The sequence below is a fragment of the Musca domestica genome, unplaced genomic scaffold, assembly GCF_030504385.1.
Source record: "Musca domestica strain aabys unplaced genomic scaffold, Musca_domestica.polishedcontigs.V.1.1 6, whole genome shotgun sequence".
Classification (NCBI taxonomy): domain Eukaryota; kingdom Metazoa; phylum Arthropoda; class Insecta; order Diptera; family Muscidae; genus Musca; species Musca domestica.
Genome location: NW_026712363.1, coordinates 8,331,677 through 8,350,892, shown reverse-complemented (window position 1 = coordinate 8,350,892; position 19,216 = coordinate 8,331,677). Strand labels below are relative to the sequence as shown.

General features: G+C 33.6%; 3 protein-coding genes across 5 annotated transcripts; 2 read left to right on the top strand and 1 right to left on the bottom strand.

The window, feature by feature from the left end:
- The first annotated feature begins 599 nt into the window (after positions 1-599).
- On the top strand, positions 600-3,434 carry LOC101894544 (nucleobindin-2). 2 transcript variants are annotated; one of them, XM_059129326.1, is made up of 6 exons: positions 600-733; positions 793-1,074; positions 1,131-1,629; positions 1,875-2,212; positions 2,267-2,790; positions 2,893-3,434. In XM_059129326.1, the coding sequence occupies exons 2-6, from the start codon at positions 841-843 to the stop codon at positions 2,912-2,914; spliced, it is 1,617 nt and encodes a 538-aa protein (XP_058985309.1). In that variant the 5' UTR covers positions 600-733; positions 793-840; the 3' UTR covers positions 2,915-3,434. The 2 variants fall into 2 exon arrangements, with proteins under 2 accessions (XP_058985309.1, XP_011292568.2); XM_011294266.3 differs by having other exon boundaries at positions 2,267-3,434.
- A 4,036-nt stretch (positions 3,435-7,470) lies between these two features.
- Positions 7,471-9,402, bottom strand: LOC109612604 (uncharacterized). 2 transcript variants are annotated; one of them, XM_059129306.1, is made up of 4 exons: positions 9,102-9,402; positions 8,592-9,042; positions 8,077-8,538; positions 7,471-8,014 (listed from the first exon to the last, which is right to left on the bottom strand). In XM_059129306.1, the coding sequence occupies exons 3-4, from the start codon at positions 8,386-8,388 to the stop codon at positions 7,613-7,615; spliced, it is 714 nt and encodes a 237-aa protein (XP_058985289.1). In that variant the 5' UTR covers positions 8,389-8,538; positions 8,592-9,042; positions 9,102-9,402; the 3' UTR covers positions 7,471-7,612. The 2 variants fall into 2 exon arrangements, with proteins under 2 accessions (XP_058985289.1, XP_019892330.1); XM_020036771.2 differs by lacking the exons at positions 8,592-9,042; positions 9,102-9,402 and having other exon boundaries at positions 8,077-8,547.
- Positions 9,403-15,651: 6,249 nt separating this feature from the next.
- LOC101894705 (zinc finger protein 706) lies at positions 15,652-17,283 on the top strand. The gene is made up of 3 exons (XM_005183580.4): positions 15,652-15,848; positions 16,666-16,820; positions 16,889-17,283. The coding sequence occupies exons 2-3, from the start codon at positions 16,677-16,679 to the stop codon at positions 16,976-16,978; spliced, it is 234 nt and encodes a 77-aa protein (XP_005183637.1). The 5' UTR covers positions 15,652-15,848; positions 16,666-16,676; the 3' UTR covers positions 16,979-17,283.
- The last annotated feature ends 1,933 nt before the right edge of the window (positions 17,284-19,216 follow it).

The window sequence follows — 19,216 nt, the reverse complement described above, 5'->3', positions numbered from 1 at the left end:
CGTGGCGTTAACGCAATTCTATGTTTGCATTTATGGTAAAAAAATAAATTATGACATTTAAAAATTCAAAATAGAAAAATTTAATGAAATGTTTAAATATTTCAGGAAGACTGAAAATTATGAAGAAAATATATAATGATGAACGTATGTGCATTCAAACGAAAGTAAATTTTGTTTCTTCTCTCATCCGAGGTACTCTTTTTGTCCAATATTTTCAAAACTTTTGTATCGGCAGAAAAAAATGTTTGACAAGTGTCTATCCAGCAGAATTTAAGAATAGAAAAATATGGTCAAAATGTCAACATTTACACAAAAAGTTGAAAACATGAATGAAAATTGTAAAATTAATGATATAATAAAACTTTGGAGGAAAAACAATAATTTCTTCTACTACTATTAATGCTGATTGTATGTACTTTCGTACAAATTCCAATAAAAAAATTAAAAAACCAAAAATCTTAAAAAAAGGAGTTATGTTATTATGAATTACGAACCGTGCCGTATTGAAATTGCGTGATTGAAATTGCAATGAGAACATAGCATAAGTCGAACAATCTACTATGCATAGTCGAGTACTCGGGTTTCACCCAAGTCAATAGTCGAGTTTCAGAACTTTAAGTACTCAAAGTCGATTATTCGATTAATCGGAAGTCGACTTACGTGTCCCTAACACGTCAACGTCGACGATAATTCCTGAAAGTACATTAAACCAGACGTCATTTCGCAATTCTTGGTTTGTTTGCTCAAGTGTTTTTAAATACATTCCACTTATTTTAATTGAATTTTTTAAAGGATATTTTTACTGCAATATTAATTTAATCGAAATAAGTCATAACCGTTATGACAAAGTTTTTAACAACAGCACTCCTTGTGAGTTGCATTTTGTGTCTGACATTTGCATTGCCCGTCACCAAAACAAAAAAAGATGAAGAGGAAAAGCCAGCACAGCCTGCCACACCTGATGTGGAAACAGCATTAGAATACGAACGTTATTTAAAGGAAGTGGTAGAAGCTTTGGAAAGCGATCCAGAGTTCCGCAAGAAATTAGACAAGGCACCAGAAGCCGATATTCGGGTAGGTACCTAGACAACAAACACGTCAGAAGTTAATAATAAAAGTGATTATTTCAGAGTGGTAAAATTGCCCAAGAGTTGGACTATGTTAATCATCATGTACGCACAAAATTAGATGAAATCAAACGTCGAGAACTCGAACGCCTTCGCAGCTTAGCTACCAAAGAATTCGAATTAAGTAATGACATTGACCGAGATCATCTAAAAATTTCTCAACATTTAGACCATGGAAACGAGCACACATTCGAAATTGAAGATTTGCGAAAATTAATTAAAAAAACTTCTGAAGATTTGGCTGAAGCTGATCGAAAACGTCGCCAAGAATTCAAGGAGTACGAAATGCAAAAAGAATTCGAAAAGGAAATGATTAAAAAGGAACTGCCTGAAGAGCAACGTAAGAAGTTTGAAGAGGAACAGAAACAATTGGAAGAAAAGCATAAGAAGCATGAAAAGGTTCATCACCCTGGAAATAAGGCGCAACTGGAAGAGGTCTGGGAAGAGCAAGATCATATGGATAAGCAAGATTTCGATCCTCACACATTTTTCATGATTCATGGTAAGTATGATGACGAAAGAAAAGCTTTATTGGCAAAGCAAAGTTTAACAAAAGAACAAAATAAACCCTCTACTTAAGACTGGGAACTAATCCAATATAGTTCCTAACAAAGCTTTCAAAATATTTTTAATTTATTTATTTATTTTTTTTCCTATGCATATATACATGAGATATTCATAAAAATGTGTTTATAGTTTGTTGCGCATTATTAATGTGTATTTATCAAATAATTTACTCATTTTCAGATGTCGATGGTAATGGTTTTTGGGATGAAACGGAAGTAAAGGCGCTCTTTGTTAAAGAACTTGATAAAGTTTACAAATCAGGTTTGCCAGAAGATGATATGAGGGAGCGCGCAGAAGAAATGGAACGCATGAGGGAACATGTCTTCCAAGAAACGGATACCAATCGCGATGGTTTAATTAGCTTCCAAGAATTTTTGGAACAAACTAAACGTGATGAGTTCAATCGCGACCCCGAATGGCAAACCTTAGATGAACAGCCTCAATACACTCACGAAGAATATTTGGAATTTGAACGAAGACGAAAAGAAGAAGTTGATCGTATGATTGCTCAAGGCTTGGTAAGTATAACATAATGACGATAATGACAATTTCATTGATTTTTATTTCCAAAGCTGCCTCCACACCCAAATATGCCTCAGGGCTATTATCCAGATCCTAATCATGCCTATCAAGCCGGTGCATATCAACAACAACAGCAACAGCCCCAAATGCATTATCAAAACCCACAACAACAGCACATTCAACAGCAGCAACAATACCAACAACAGCAGCAACAATACCATCAACAGTATCAGCAGCAGCAATATCAACAACAGCAATACCAACAGGCACAATACCAAGGACAACAAGTAAACTTAAATCCAAATCAAATATATCAGCATGTGCCGGTAGCTCAACCACAACACCAACCCAATAACGTGGCTCCACCTCAGCCTCAGCAAGCACAACAAGCAGCTGGTAGCAACAATATACCAGTACAGGCACAACAACCAATTGTTAATAATGTTGTCCCTCAACAACAGATGCAAAATAATTTACCACCACAGCAACAAACAATTGTCAATAAACAACAGCCTGTCGTTCAACAGCAACAACAGCCTGTCGTTCAACAGCAACAACAACCTGTCGTTCAACAGCAACAACAGCCTGTCGTTCAACAGCAACAACAGCCTGCCGCTCAACAGCAACAACAACCTGTTGTTCAACACCAACAACAACCTGTAGTTCAACAGCAACAACAACGTCAACCAACACAATAAATCTAATAGAACCCGATCAATTTTAATAATTTTTAGGGTTCTAAAACCGTACGTTCAATTGTAATCAAATTCTAGTTCTCCATTATCGTTTAAACTTCCACCAAACGAATTATCAATTATTATTGAACTTTCCATTTGTTGTTGTGTCTATTTGTGATTCTTCTTTTTATAAAAAATAAGTAAATTTTCTTTACATACAAAATCTTTTACCGTGAAAATTTATAAATCACAACAAAGTTAATGTATGTTATCCATAGTCTAATTTCCTGTGATTGGTCACTTATCAGGGTTAACCCTGATTATGCAAACATACTTTTATACAAGATTCTTAAACACATCTTATACATTTTATATTTGTGCATTTCCTCAACACATTCTATTTTGTATATTTTACTTGTATAATTTTTGTAAATTTGTTGGTTTTTTTGTAACAATATACATAATAATTAATTTCCACATACATTCATATATATTATATACTGAAAAGTTGTATAATAAAATAGTAAAACGCATCAGCAAATTTTAGTTTTATTCCCATTGTATTTAATACTGATGTTTTTGATTTATACATTTCTTTGAATGTGTGTTAAAAGTACTTTTTCTTCTGTGAATGTCCGAAGAAGGTATTTTATGTACAACAAATATTTCATTCGGAACAGACTGGTCAAGAATTTCTGAAAATGAAATAAATAATTTCACTTTTTGTTGATATTCCCACAACAATGACATGTCTACCAGATATAGTAGACCAAAGTATTCCACTTTATCTAATACTGAAAAAAATAAATGTTAATTATAATTTTAAACGTTGTTGCGAAATGGTCAGGCTTAATCCCTTTATTGTTGTTTTAATAAAAACAACTACCTGAACGAAGTAGCATAACCATGTAAGTTGGTTTTGTCTGTAGCAACAAAAACCCCTTCGTCAACCGTGCCTTGTCTATTAATAGAACAAAGAAGCCAACAATATTCTATAATTTTAAACTTTTGTGGGGGTGGTACGAGAAGAAGCGACACGATATTTCATATTCACAATAGATCTTTTATTGAAAAGAATATTAAAAAAGAATCGTCGACATTTTGTTTCGCAAGTTATTATAAAAATATTGAAAATTGTAGTCCTTTGTGGGAAAGGTACCAGAAGGGATAAACCGACATATATCATCTTCACACCAGATCTTGTCTTAGTAAAAATACTGGAATATGTGAAATTTGAAGAGAATCAGGTGCTTATTTCTCATTTTATAAAATATTGACCATTTGTAGGGAGGCACATGATGGAATGACAGTCATGTATGGGACAATATTTTCATTCCTTCGTCTATATTTTCATTAGCCTATGTATGTCGTACATACCTATTGTTAAAAGTCCCATCTATATCGAGGAAAGCTGTCAAAGATAAGTTGGAGTATTCTATGTTTTTCTCTATGTATTCGAAAACTCCGTGTAGAGCTGTCTCCACTGACCGACCATTGACATAGGCATGCTGCGATGCACTTATTATCAGGCATGGTACAATGAAGAGAAGGTAGGCCAACTTGTTTGGCTTGTAATGTCAAAATTTGGCTTGTAATGTCAAAACAATAAAAAAAATCAAACAACTTGTTGCATTTATTTTGAATAAATAATTGAAAACCGCGTGAATTGAATGAAAGGTCAACACTTCTTTTCAAAGCCAGGTTCTATATATCTCTAAAGGATTATTTCGCTACAAAAACTCTAGATTTTGTCGATGCATACGATGAAATAAACATTTTGAAAACATCCGAATTTGAATGTTTTCTGAACAATTTTTTTGTTATTGAAAAGAAAACACATACATAAACAAATAAAGATGATATATTAAGCCAAGAAAATAAAAAAATTGAAATCATATGGTATCATAGCCCTACCTTGATATCATTGTACCATGTTATCAGGTATGTCACAAGAATGAATTCGGTGCGAAAGTGATTTTAATTTCGTATTAACTTCTTCAGAAAATGAAAGCCGCAACATTTCTTTTTATTTAAAATACTTTGCAAATTTTAATGGTTTCTGAATTGAAGAAAAATAAAAAATGTTCATCGATTTTATGGAGAGCCACCAGGCTCTAGCGAAAGGGTATGTCAAAGGTGATCGAGTGGTTGCCGAAACAAGATATTAAGTGATAGAAGTCATCAAATTGCAAGTTTCTCCAGTCAAATAAATTGCAATTTTCTCCAGTGAAATGTATCTAACCTTTATAGCATTTTTAAGCAGACGGCCTTCGGCCGGGGCTTGAGATTTTCTCCTCTGAGGTATGTCCAACACCGGCTACGCGATAAATAGTTTTTCTAAACATTGTAATTTTCGTAAGTAGCCGGCCTTAGGCGGGGGCTTGAGATTTTCTCCTCTGGGGTATGTCCAACACCGGCTACGCAATCCATAATTTTCTAAACTTTTATAAGTAAAACACCCTCTATTCTAATTAAAATTATTTATATTTTTTATTTAATTCATTTTAAATTCTTAAAGCTAAATTATAAAATATATTAACAAAACAAGTTGAAAAGTTCGTCCGGGCCGAATTTTGAATACCCTCCACCATTTGGAACAAATTTGAAAATAATATCCTTAAACAATTCTGTTAAACTTTTAAAAATACCGAATATAGCCGTTATATTGGTGTCTATACGACTTGGACCCACACAGGCATTGTTTGTCATAAGCCATTACCAAATTCAAATTCGGAACTTGAAATAAACGGTGAATAATGTAGCTAAAATCATCAAAAATCGTAAATAGGGAGGAACCGTTATATCGGAGCTGTGCGAAGACCTGGACCAGCACAGACAATTTTCTGTCTTAGGCTGTAGTATCAATTGCGAAGTTCAAATACCAAATTTTAAACAATTCCTGTTAATAATGTCGCTAAATTAATCATCAAAATACCGAATATAGGGAGGTACCATTATATGGGGGCTATACGAAGACGTGGACCTGCACAGACTATTTTCTGTCTTAGGCTGTAATATCCATTTCGAACTTCAAATGCCAAATTTGAAAAAATATCCTGTTAATAATGTCGCTAAAATCATCAAAATACAGAATATCGGGAGGTACCGTTATATGGGGGCTATATGAAAACGTGGACCTACATGGCCCATTAACGAACTTAACCAGCCTACTGAAAAAATAAACATGTGTGCAAAATTTTAGCCTTCTATCTAAATTCGTTCGAAAGATAGCGTGATTACAACAGACAGACGGACGGGCATCGCTAAATCGACTTAGAATTTTACGCTGATAAAAAATATATATACTTTGTTGGGTCTGACATGAGTATTTCGAGGAGTTACAAACGGAATGACAAAGTTAATATACCCTCCATAGTATGGTAGAGGGTATAAAAAGAATAATAAACAAGTAAAAAAGCTGTAAGTTCGGCCGGGCCGAACTTTTAATGCCCTCCACCATTTGGTACAAATTTGGCAATTTCCAAAAAAAAAAATAAAATAAATAAATAAATAAATAAATAAAATAAAAAAAAATCCTTTAAAAATTCTGTTAAAATCTTAAAAATACCGAATGTCTATACGACGACGTATACATGCATAGGCAACTTTTGTCATAAGTTATTACAACATTTAAATGCGAAACATGAAGAAAAATTTGTTTATAATGTAGCTAAAATCATCAAAATACCGAATATAGGGGGTACCGTTATATGGGGGCTATACCAAGACGTGGACCTGCACAGACAATTTTCTAGCATGGGCTGAAGTATCCATTACGAACTTCAAATGCGAAATTTAAAACAATCCCGGTAAATAATGTCGCTAAAATCATCAAAATACCGAATATCGGGGGGTACGGTATATGGGGCCTATACGAAGACGTGGACCTACATGGTCCATTTTCTGCTTTCTGCTGCAGTATCTATTACGAACTTCAAATACCAAATTTGGAACGGTTCCGTTAAATAATGTCGCTAAAATCATCAAAATACCGAATATCGGGGGGTACCGTTATATGGGGGCTATACGAAGACGTGGACCTACATGGCCCATTTTCTGTTTTCTGCTGCAGTATCTATTACGAACTTCAAATACCAAATTTGGAACGGTTCCGTTAAATAATGTCGCTAAAATCATCAAAATACCGAATATCGGGGGGTACGGTATATGGGGGCTATACGAAGACGTGGACCTGCACAGATAATTTTCTGTCTTAGGCTGTAGTATCCATTACGAACTTCAAATACCAAATTTGAAACAATTCCGGTGAATAATGTCGCTAAAATCATCAAAATACCGAATATCGAGAGGTACCGTTATATGGGGGCTATATGAAAACTTGGACCTACATGACCCATTTACGAACTTAACCTGCCTACTGGAAAAATATACATGTGTGCAAAATTTTAGCCTTCTATCTCAATTTGTTCGAAAGATAGCGTGATTACAACAGACAGACAGACAGACAGACGGACAGACAGACAGACAGACAGACACACAGACAGACAGACGGACATGGCTAAATCGTCTTAGAATTTTACGCTGATCAAGAATATATATACTTTGTTGGGTCTGACGTGAGTATTTCGAGGAGTTGCAAACGGAATGACAAAATTAATATACCCTCCATAGTATGGTGGAGGGTATAAAAAAATTGAAAATTAAACAAAGCTTAAATTAAGAATAACAAAATTAAACAATAAAAATTTAACAATTAAATTAACTTATGTTAAGTGCGCCTTCTTTTTTCGGTGGTGCTTCCTCATCCTCGGAGCTATCGGACTCCTCAGAAGCACTCACTTCCAATACTATAGAGGGTTCCGATAGATTCATCTGGAATTCCTTTGTTTTCAACTTTAGGGTTTGTGGGGTCGTAAAGTTGTCCAGCAGGAATTCCTCAAATGGATTTTCCTGGTTAACATTGCACAACCTCAAGAAAATAAATTTCTGTATATAACCGTTGAAAAATATTTTTCTTCGGTTATATGCAGAAAGTGATACCTTGAGGCGGCGCCACAAACCCTCTATAGTGGTATGGTGCCCCGTTTCGGTATCCACAAAATGCTCCGAATGGTTGACTTTTTGATGGGTGTACCCCTCCTCATCCAAAGTGTAATAAGCCTACAAAAAAAATATAATATTTATTATAAGATAATATATGTCAACATATTATATAATCTTACCTTACAAAAATCGGAAATAATAACAGAACCGGGTCTTATACATTTTTTAATGAGGGGCAGCAAGGTTTGTTTGGAGCAGTCTTCAACGGGAACAATAAAACATTTATTCGTTTCCCGTTTAATACCGCCGAAAACCCATTGTCCCTCAACAGCATAGCCACGGTGAAACTTCCTCTTTCCAATTTTGGATTCGTCGATTTCGACAATTTTACCAGGACCGCCTATTTGCAAATGCGTCTGGAATGAACTGAAGACCACAACTTCTCTACAGAAGTTGTTCCAGTCCACCATATTTCTCTCGCAATATGCCATTAATAGGGCCTCCACTCTCAATCCACATAGAGCTAAAGACAATAATTTGACAAATAGAGAGATGTGAGTTATCAAAAAAATGTTCCTTTTCGTAAGGAACGTTTCAGATTACATCTCCATGGTCGACGGCCCCGAAGCTTCTTTTGACACCTAAAAATAAATACAATTAGACATATGAAATGTATAAAACGTGATTTACTTACCTCCAAATCCACCCATCACAACAATCAACATAAGGACACAACTCCATGCAACGTCCGCGATTGCAATTTAACGTATCAATATTGGGAATTTGTCCCCACGTTTGCAATTGGCGAAGGGTACCTTCTGACAAACTTCCACTGCGTTTCAAATCAAAAATTTTGTATATTTTTAAATTTTCAACACGTTCCATTGTAATTAAAAACTAAATAATTTTTAACGGTACTATTTAGGATTTTTCTGGTAAGCATTGCACCACCTCAAGAAAATAAATTTCTGAATATAACCGTTGAAAAATCTTTTTCTTCGGTTATATGCATAAAGTGATACCTTGAGGTGGCGCCACAAACCCTCTATAGTGTTGATATGTTGCACCGTTTCGGGATCCACAAAATGCTCCGAATGGTTGACTTTTTGATGGGTGTACCCCTCCTCAAGCAAGGTGTCATAAATCTACAAAAAAAGATAATAATTATTATAATAATTATTTATATCAAGTTACATAATCTTACTTTCCAAAAATCGGAAATAATAACAGAACCGGGTCTTACATACTTTTTAATGAGGGACAGCAAGGTTTGTTTCGAGCGGTCTTCAACGGTAAGAATAAAACATTTATTCGTTTCCCGTTCACTACCGCCGAAAACCCATTGCCCCTCATTTACATGGCCACGGTGAAACTTCCTCTTTCCAATTTTGGACTCGCCGATCTCGACAATTTTACCAGGGCCGCCTATTTGCAAATGCGTCTGGAATGAACTGAAGACCTCAACTTCTCTACAGAAGTTGTTCCAGTCCACCTCAGTACGCTTATCAATATTTGTCTCTCGCAATATGTCATTAATAAGGCCTCCCCTCTCAATTTACATAAAGCTAAAGACAATAATTTGACAAATAGAGAGATGTGAGTTATCAAAAATCGTTCCTTTTCGTATGGAACGTTTCCGATTACATCTCCCTGGTCGACGGCCACGAAGCTTCTTTTTGGTACCTAAAGATAAATATAATTAGACACATGAAATATATAAAATATGATTTACTTACCATGCAACGTCCGCGATTGCATTTTAAGGTGCCAACATTGGGAATTAGTTCCCACTTTTGCAATTGGCGAAGGCACCTTCTGACAAAACTCCACTGCGTTTGAAGTCAAAAATTTCGTATATTTCGAAAATTCAACACATTCTATTGTAATGCAAAACTTAATTAAAAACTAACTAATTTTTAACGGTACTTTTTAGGTATTCCCTTTCCACTTACATTCGTAGAAATTCTTATTATCTTGATTCCCTTTCTATGCAGTTTCGTAAAAAGGAATGCAAAAAATGCTGTTAAATTAAAAGTAGTTTTTAGTCAACATCGGATTAAAACATAGCAGATAAACAAAAACGTTAAACCCGACATAATACTTGGCTTCACTCAAACTGCTTTCATAAGTAACGACTTTAAAAGCCAATATCTTTGGAACTACAAAAGATATCAACACGTATGAAAAGCAATAATGTTGGCAATAATATATATAGTGTACATTTTAATACCCTATAATGGGTCCATTTTCGAGTTTTTATGGGTGAAATTGAGGAATGAATTGCAATGTTTCTTTTTGCACAAAAAAAAAAATTTTAACAGAATATTTACACTTCTACAATGTTCCTAATCATGTATTTTGTTTTGATTCCTCATTCATTCGTTCTTTCATTCCCCTAATGTTACCTTATTGAATATATAATGTTGGCATATTTACACAGAATTCATAGTTCATCAAATCTTACGAAATCTAAATAAGCTAAAACAAAAACGTACGATTTTGAATTGCGGAATTCAAACCATTTCGATACGATTTTTTATATGCCCGTATATTAACATTTAAATTTGAACGCATTTCCAGGACCAGGTCCTAAAGTCCTTTAAAGGGCTTCATTAGAAAGGAAGATAGTCTTTAGGTATCAAATATTATAACAAATGAAGATAAGTAAAAATAATAATTTATGGGCTTATTAGATGAATCAGTCATACAGGGATAAGCCAAAAGCAAATGACCAAAGCCATGGATGTTTTACTTAATATTTGATTGAAACTAGCTGGCCCAGTCCGCATTGCCGGCCCGTACTTTTAGTCTTTAACGCATAGTTTTTAAAGCAAAATAATTCACAGATCTGGCTCACATAAGTGGCACAATTTTTAGTATAAATGATGACCCGGCTTAAGAGAAATAAATATGCATCTCAAAAATGTCAGTACAGGTTCATGTACCGGGCGAGGTTTTGATTTAAGATTTAGACACGCAAATAATATAGCAAATATTTTAAACAGTGTACATCAACTGTTTATAATAGTCCCATGTAAGTTGGTTCTCTACCCTCAAAGTACTCTAAACACACATTTTAAGCCAATTCGATTCGAAAATATAATCAAAACCCTCGAAATATGTAAAATCAGGAGGTACCTTTATATGGGCGCTACTCCAAAACATTGACATTGAAAATTTTTCGCGAAGAGGTCTTCTACCCCCTTAGACGCTAAGATGCCAAATAAGGGCAAAATTAATTGAAAAATGTGACCAAGACCCTGGAAATAGTTGAAATCTGTGGATACCTTCATATGAGGTTTATACCAAAGCTTGGTCCTATACTTATAATTATTTTAAAGATTGTTTTGTTCCTTATAAAATCTGAAATTACTAACATTTAAGGAATTGGAAAGGGGCTATATCACAATGTAGACCGACCTGATACATATTTGGTACAAATGTTTCTTCATGTAACCTATAGGACTGCATCATGGTTGAAGAATAGAGGTAGATGCATCAACGCTTGGGAACATTGATATGTCAAAAAAATTTAAATGTTTTTTCAAATATAAGTAGATTTGTGTATGTTTTCTTATGCGACGACGAGGTTATTAAAATGCGCGTTTTCAACAATTTCTACAAATTTAAATAATTTTTCATTCAACATTTTCCATTCCAAAATTGGTTTGACAGTTCATTGTCCCAGCAGCTGTGTCGATGCATCTACCTATATTCTTCTACCACGGGACTGCATCAAATTTAAAACTCTATCTTAACTTTTGTGGAGTATAGAGTAAAATATTTGAGGCCCTTTGTGTATGGTTAAGCTATATAAAAAGGATCCTTAAAAAGACCCGGGAACCCCTCTTTTGGGATTTTTATCTACCAACCGAAAAATTTCCCAACCCTATGATTGTCAGCGGCACAGCGTAATTGCTGACGAAAGCACATAGTCCCCTTATAACGTTACCAATGATTTAAGGTTACTTTTAAGGGCTCGGAAGAATTTTCCAAGGATATGAATCCTTTTCTTACTAAATTTTCAATTCGCTCCACTATTTTGTATAGTCCGCAAATTACACTGCCTCTTCATACTCGGTATTTCACTGATTACAGTCCCAAAGAATTTAGCATTTTAGTTTTGCATTGGATTTCCATATCTAGTGAATTTTTTGGAGTTTTCGACCTCAGAATCAAAATTGAAATCCTGGCAATATGTCTTTAATTTAACTTTCATAAATAAGGTGTCATCGGTTTATGAAAGTTAGGGCCCCATAAAGTATGTTAAAGTGTAGAAATCTTTGTCGATTAAATTATGACATGTTTTTGTTACAATTTCTACCGTAATTTGAATTTTAATGTTTTCAGTATTGTGAAATCAATACCGGCAATAAATGTGTACTATTGGTTCCCCAATAGGCATAACCCCAATTTAAAAGTACGTTGAAATTTTAAATGTTTTGATGCTTTCTGAAGTATTTTAAACCACAATTGAAAATTTTGGTATGGCAACCATATAACGGCATGTATAGAAAATATGCAAAATTTCTCGGTTTATTATACCCTCTACCATACTATGGAGGGTATATTAACTTTGTCATTCCGTTTGTAACTCCTCGAAATACTCATGTAAGACGCAACAAAGTATATATATTTTGGATCAGCGTAAACGGGCAGCGGTGCCCGTCTGTCTGTTGTAATCACGCTTCTTCTGAACGAATTGAGATAGAAGGCTAAAATTTTGCACACATGTTTATTTTTTCAGTAGGCATGTTAATTTTGTAAATGGGCCATATAGGTCCACGTTTTAATATAGCCCCCCCGTATAACGGTACTTCCCGATATTCGGTATTTTGATGATATTAGCGACATTATTAACCGGAATTGTTTCAAAATTGGTATTTTAAGTTCGGGATACTACAGCTCATGATACAATGAAGAGTAGGTAGGTCAACTTTGAAAAAAATTGCAAGTATAGAGTCTACCTGTTTGGCTTGTAATGTCAGAATTAGTATCAAAAAAAATAAAAAATCTAACAACTTGTTGCATTTATTTTGAATAAATAATTGAAAAACGCGATAACTGAATGAAAGGTCAACACTTCTTTTCAAAATCATGTACTATATATCTCTAAAAGATTATTTCGCTACAAAAACTCTAGATTTTGTCGATGCATACGTCTGAAAACACCCGAATTTGAATGTTTTCTGAACAATTTTCTTGTTATTGAAAAGAAAACACATACATAAACAAATAAAGATGACATATTAAGCCAAGAAAATAAAAAAATTAAAATCATATGGTATCATAGCCCTACCTTGATATCATTGTACCCATGGTACAATGAAGAGAAGGTAGGTCAACTTTGAAAAAATTGCAAGTATAGAGGTCTACCTGTTTGGCTTGTAATGTCAGAATTAGTATCAAAACAATAAAAAATCAAACAACTTGTTGCATTTATTTTGAATAAATAATTGAAAACCGCGATAACTGAATGAAAGGTCAACACTTCTTTTCAAAATCATGTACTATATATCTCTAAAGGATTATTTCGCTACAAAAACTCTAGATTTTGTCGATGCATGCGTTGAAATGAACATTTTGAAAACACCCGAATTTGAATGTTTTCTGAACAATTTTTTTGTTATTGAAAAGAAAACACATACATAAACAAAAAAAGATGACGTATTAGGCCAAGAAAATAAAAAAATTAAAATCATATGGTATCATAGCCCTACCTTGATATCATTGTACCATGATTGTACCCATGGTAGGAGAATATAGGTAGACGCCACAGCTGCTGAGACAATGAACTTTCAAACCAACTTTAGAATTGAAAATGTTGAATGAAAAATTATTTAAATTTGTAAAAATTGTTGAAAAATGCGAATTATAATAACCTCCGAATGACGTCTTATAAGAAAACATTTAAAAATCTACTTATATTTGAAAAAACATTTAAATTATTTAGACATATCAATGCTCCCAAGCGTTGATGCATCTACCTGTATTTTTCTGCCATAATTGTACCATGCTACAACCCATGGTACAATGAAGAAAAGGTAGGCCAACTTTGAAAAAATTGCAAGTATAGAGGTCTACCTGTTTGGCTTGTAATGTCAGAATTAGTGTCAAGACAATAAAAAATCAAACAACTTGTTGCATTTATTTTAAATAAATAATTGAAAAAAAAACGCGATAACTGAATTATTTCGCTACAAAAAATTTGATTTTGTCGATGCATACGTTGAAATAAACATTTTGAAAACACCTGAATTTGAATATTTTCTGAACAATTTTTTTTGTTATTGAAAAGAAAACACATACATAAACAAATAAAAAATTAAAATCATATGGTATCATAGCCCTACCTTGATATCATTGTACCATGCTACAACCCATGGTAGAAGAATACAGGTAGTCGCTTTGACACAGCTGCTGGGACAATGAACTGTCAAACCGATTTTGGAATTGAAAATGTTGAATGAAAAATTATTAAAATTTGTAAAAATTGTTGAGAAATGCATATTGCAATAACCTCCGATTCCCATCGTATAAGAAAATATATAAAAATGTACTTATTTTTGACAAAACAATTTTAAAATTTTGACATATCAATGTTCGCAAGCGTTGATGCATCTACCTACAGAAAATTGTCTGTGCAGGTCCACGTCTTCGTATAGCCCACATATATTCCCACCCCCGATATTCGGTATTTTGATGATTTTAGCGACTTTATTCCCCGGAATTGTTTCCAATTACGCATTTAGAGTTCGTAATGGAAATAAAGTCTGTCTATTGTCTGTGCAGCCCCAGGTCTTCGTATAGGCCCCATATACCAGTACCTCCCTATATTCGGTATTTTGACGAGTTTAGGTACAATACTCACCGAAATTGTTTGGAATGTCGTATTTGACGTTCGTAACGGATGCTACAGCTTATGACAGAAAATTGTCTATGCAGGTCCAGGTCTTCGCACAGCTCCGATATAACGGTACCTCCATATATGCGATATTTTGATGATTTTAGCTACATTATTCACCGTTTATTTCAAGTTCCGAATTTGAATTTGGCAATGACTTATGACAAACCATGCCTGTGTGGTCGTATAGACACTATTATAACGGCTATATTCGGTATTTTTAAACTTTTAACAGAATTTTTTAAGGATTTTATTTCCAAACTCGTTTCAAATGGTGGAGGGTATTCAAAGATCGGCCCGGCCGAACTTACTGCTTTTTAACTTGTTTTTCAATAAGAATTTTTAATTCCAAAAGGCACTCAAAAAAAAGTTCTAACAAAATTCCAGTTAATTTTTTCAGTTCTGCGATTTTTCTAGAGACTTTTCTCAAATTTTTCTTTCTTGAAAACGTTTCCAGTGTAATAACAAAGAATGAAAATAAAAAGCTCTTTGTGTGAGAATACATAAAATGCTGGCTTAAATCATAATCGAACTCAGTCAACCTAAAACTTCTTTTTTCCTCTACGAAGAAGCCAGCCGATGATTTAAACCAGTCAGAAAAACGTTTTATGTATTCTCACCTTAAACTTGACATATTAAATCAAGAAAAAAATGAAATCGATTGGTTGCAGTTCCCTACCTTGATTTCTTTGTACCATGCGAAAACCTATTTGTATGCAGTCTGAGCCTGAACAATGTGATTCGATTACTGGTGGAAACATGCTATTCAATTTTTTCATTAATTCGATATCGTATCGATACTATGCTACTAATAATCGCTTAGTTAAATTTCGAATTACATATCCCTAAACATAAGGAAAACCTTCATTTTTCATCGCATTTTGTTGAGCGGCACACATTTATTTAACATAAACTGAAAATATTTTTTTGCGGAAAAAAACGAAGAACTTAAATAATAGAATATATAAAAAATACCGCAAAAATTGTACATTCATCTTTAGAAATAATATCATTTACCAACTGTATCTTCAAGAATAACACAATTAGGTAAGTAGTAGAGAAGTATGGCCGCGCCACATGCAGAAAAAAGTTCGAGAAACTTTTGAGTATTTTGTTGTTGATGTATTGTGTGTGAAGATGAATACGATTTTTTTAAGTTGAAATATCTTAAACATCAATAAGGTGAATCTGTGCGATTAGATTACCGTCGTCCAAATTTTTTAGTGTGGTGATGTGGAAACGGGAAATCCCTTTGTTTGGCTCAACTATGACGTTTCACCAACGTGATCGCCATTTATGGATTACATTTTGTAAATGTAAATGGTGTCTATTTTCAAGATGACGACTGCGATGGGAAAAATCTTGTTTTTTTGTGGATTCCCAGTAGAAAAACTTGATTTGCTTTATGGGATATCCATGGGATGTGAGTTGTATATAAAGACTATGTAACATTGCATTTTTTCCAGCCTAAGGAAATTCGTTACTTAATAGACGATTGTTTGTAAAATAGGAAACACCATAAGTGTTGTTGCAAAAGAAAAAGAAAAATTCGATGTATGTGTGTACGTAGCTAATTCTTTAAAACGGCGTACAGGTGTTTTTAATCAATATTATAGTAGCTAATATTGTTTCGTGTCGTTTTCTGCTTACATTATCACTTAAAAGTATTTTAAGGAAATATGAAGAATAAAAATAAGATTTTTCTAAAAAATATTCTTTATTCTGTGAAAGCAGACTATGTTCATTTTGACATTTTTCTGCAGTAAGCTTAAATTTAATAATTTTCGAGTTAGCACACTGTCTATCACCATTGTCTCCAATTTGCTCTTTATTTGTCTAAATAAAGTACGTTTAACTTTTTTAGATTAAGATAAAATGGCTCGTGGTCACCAAAAAATTCAATCACAAGCAAAAGCCCAAGAAAAGCAAGCCAAATTGAAGAAGCAGCAAGGACACAGTGCTACTGAACAGAAGAAGGCAGCAATGAAAGCCTTAGTTTATATCTGTGCCGTATGCAAAGTAAGTAAAGCAAATTAACATTTTTCGAACTCAACTAAGACCTGTGATTTTGTATTCGCATCTTTCAGTCTCAAATGCCTGATCCAAAAACGTACAAACAGCATTTCGAAAACAAACATCCCAAAAATGATATGCCACCAGAGTTGAAGGACGTCTAAAGTATTCAGCAGTTTTTGTTTTATAAACAAACAGAAAAACATAGACGCGCACCCGCCTCTGATTTGAGGATTACTGCTAGCAGCTTGCTGTATAATCTTGTAATTAAAATAGCTGTTTATTTATCTACACATTTACTTTTTTATATTATGGTAATTTACTTTATTTTTCTTTTTATGAAATATTATTGAATTACAATACGTTCAAAAAACAAAAATTAAAAAAATAAAACATGACGATTTACACCATATACGATGGCGCGATCAACTTGTTATATGGATACTGTAACTGAAACGAAACGGAAAAACTTTGAATTAATTTTTTTTGTTCCTTTTTCACCGGATTTGTTATATTAGAGATGAATGCATCCACAAAAAATGTGTAAAATAGATATTATTTTGATATAAAACCAATACATTTATGAAAATTATATTCTCTCTCTAGGGCGATTTTATTTTGATCTGAAGCAAAACCAATTTAATAGGGCCAAAAAGGAGGTGAATTCGAACCAAAAAGTTTTCTTTCTGTCAAAATTAAAATTGCGAGATTTCATTGTCACTACAACAAAATTATATTTCGATTTAATACAACTAATTGCCTTACTGTACTCTGGCGAAAAGATTGTACCACCTCGAAAAATTGGCCAAACACATCATTTAGTATACTGATAACCAAATCTCGATCAAGCTCCCTGTCCGATCCACATGAAATTGTACAATGTTTGGACATGAATAGCATATGAGAAACTACTTACGAATTGAAATTAATCGAACAAAGAATATCCTTATGTCCCCACCCCTGCCGACCGTGGAGTGATCTCCTTTTTCGTAGGGACCGCGTAAACATCATGATCTACATCATAATGGGAATTGAGTAGATAATAGATAAACAGTTATACAATTTATTTCAACAACTAGCTTTTTGGATAATAAAACACAATTTTAATTGTTTAAAATATAATTATTCTAGATTTAATAACTTCTAAATCCATACTAAAATCTGCACAGAATTACTAAGTGGTTCACCCATCGAACAATTCGTGCGGTGGAAATCGGTACATAATAATTGAAGGTGTACTATTTTTAGTTTCATTATGGATTTAAACATAACGTCTGTTTATTGGTTATTAACGGGCAGAAGGAGATAAGAGAGAACCATAATTCATTTTGGTGGTCTACATAGAATCAATTTATGCATGCCCATATATTATTGTAAGAAATGTGCATTTGTTTTACATACATTTATGAAAACTGTAAAATAGTAACTTTGTTTGGCCTATAGACAAACACTATTAAAATTAGTAATTATCGGTTGATTGTGCATCAAATACTTATCATCAGTTCAAATATGATGGGTTTTACCACATGCGACCGCATATGGCCTAACAGCAGGTATGTGAAATTTTATAAAAATATCACATAATTCCCAATATAAACAAATAAAAACCACTTTTCATCTGATCACAGAGATCGGAAAAATATAATTTTGTTAAAAGTGTTATTTGTTTGTTTGTTGCGTAAAAACTTAAATTTGCGGTAAAAATTCATTCATATTTTTTTTAATAAAATACAACCACAATGTAATCATAGGAAATAAAACAAGTAAAAAAGCTGTAAGTTCGGCCGGGCCGAACTTTGAATACCCTCCACCATTTGGTACAAATATAACAATTTTCAAAAAAAAAATCCATTAAAAATCTGTTAAAATCTTGAAAATACCTAATGTAGCCGTATATTAGAGTCTATACGAAGAAGTGGACCTGCATAGGCAACTTTTGTCACAAGCTATTACAATATTCATTATAATGCACAGGCAATTTTCTGTCATAGGCTGTAATATCGAACTTCACGAACTTCAAACGCGAAATTTGAAACAATTCCGGTAAATAATATCGCTAAAATCATCAAAATACCGAATATCGGGGGTAACGTTATATGGGAGCTATACGAAGGCGTGGACCTGCACAGGCAACTTTCTGTGATAGGCTGTAGTATCTATTAAAAACGTTAAATACCAAATTTGAAACAATTCCGGTAAATAATGTCGCTAAAATCATCAAAATACCGAATATCGGGAGGTACCGTTATATGGGGGCTATACGAAGACGTGGACCTACATGGCCCATTTTCCGTCTTAAGCCGTAGCATCTATTATGAACTTTAAATATTCATTTTGAAACAATTCCAGTAAAAAATGTCGCTAGAATCATCAAAATACCGCATATCGGGAGGTACCGTTAT

What these genes read in the sequence shown, in the direction of transcription:
- LOC101894544 (XM_011294266.3), top strand. Translation starts at nt 841, where the DNA reads ATGACAAAGTTTTTAACAACAGCACTCCTTGTGAGTTGCATTTTGTGT. An exon ending in CACATTTTTCATGATTCATG is followed by an intron (nt 1,630 to 1,874) that starts GTAAGTATGATG and finishes ACTCATTTTCAG; the next exon opens with ATGTCGATGGTAATGGTTTT. An exon ending in GTATGATTGCTCAAGGCTTG is followed by an intron (nt 2,213 to 2,266) that starts GTAAGTATAACA and finishes TTATTTCCAAAG; the next exon opens with CTGCCTCCACACCCAAATAT.
- LOC109612604 (XM_059129306.1), bottom strand. Translation starts at nt 8,388, where the DNA reads ATGGCATATTGCGAGAGAAATATGGTGGACTGGAACAACTTCTGTAGA. An exon ending in TTATTTCCGATTTTTGTAAG is followed by an intron (nt 8,015 to 8,076) that starts GTAAGATTATAT and finishes TTTTTTTTGTAG; the next exon opens with GCTTATTACACTTTGGATGA.
- LOC101894705 (XM_005183580.4), top strand. Translation starts at nt 16,677, where the DNA reads ATGGCTCGTGGTCACCAAAAAATTCAATCACAAGCAAAAGCCCAAGAA. An exon ending in ATATCTGTGCCGTATGCAAA is followed by an intron (nt 16,821 to 16,888) that starts GTAAGTAAAGCA and finishes CGCATCTTTCAG; the next exon opens with TCTCAAATGCCTGATCCAAA.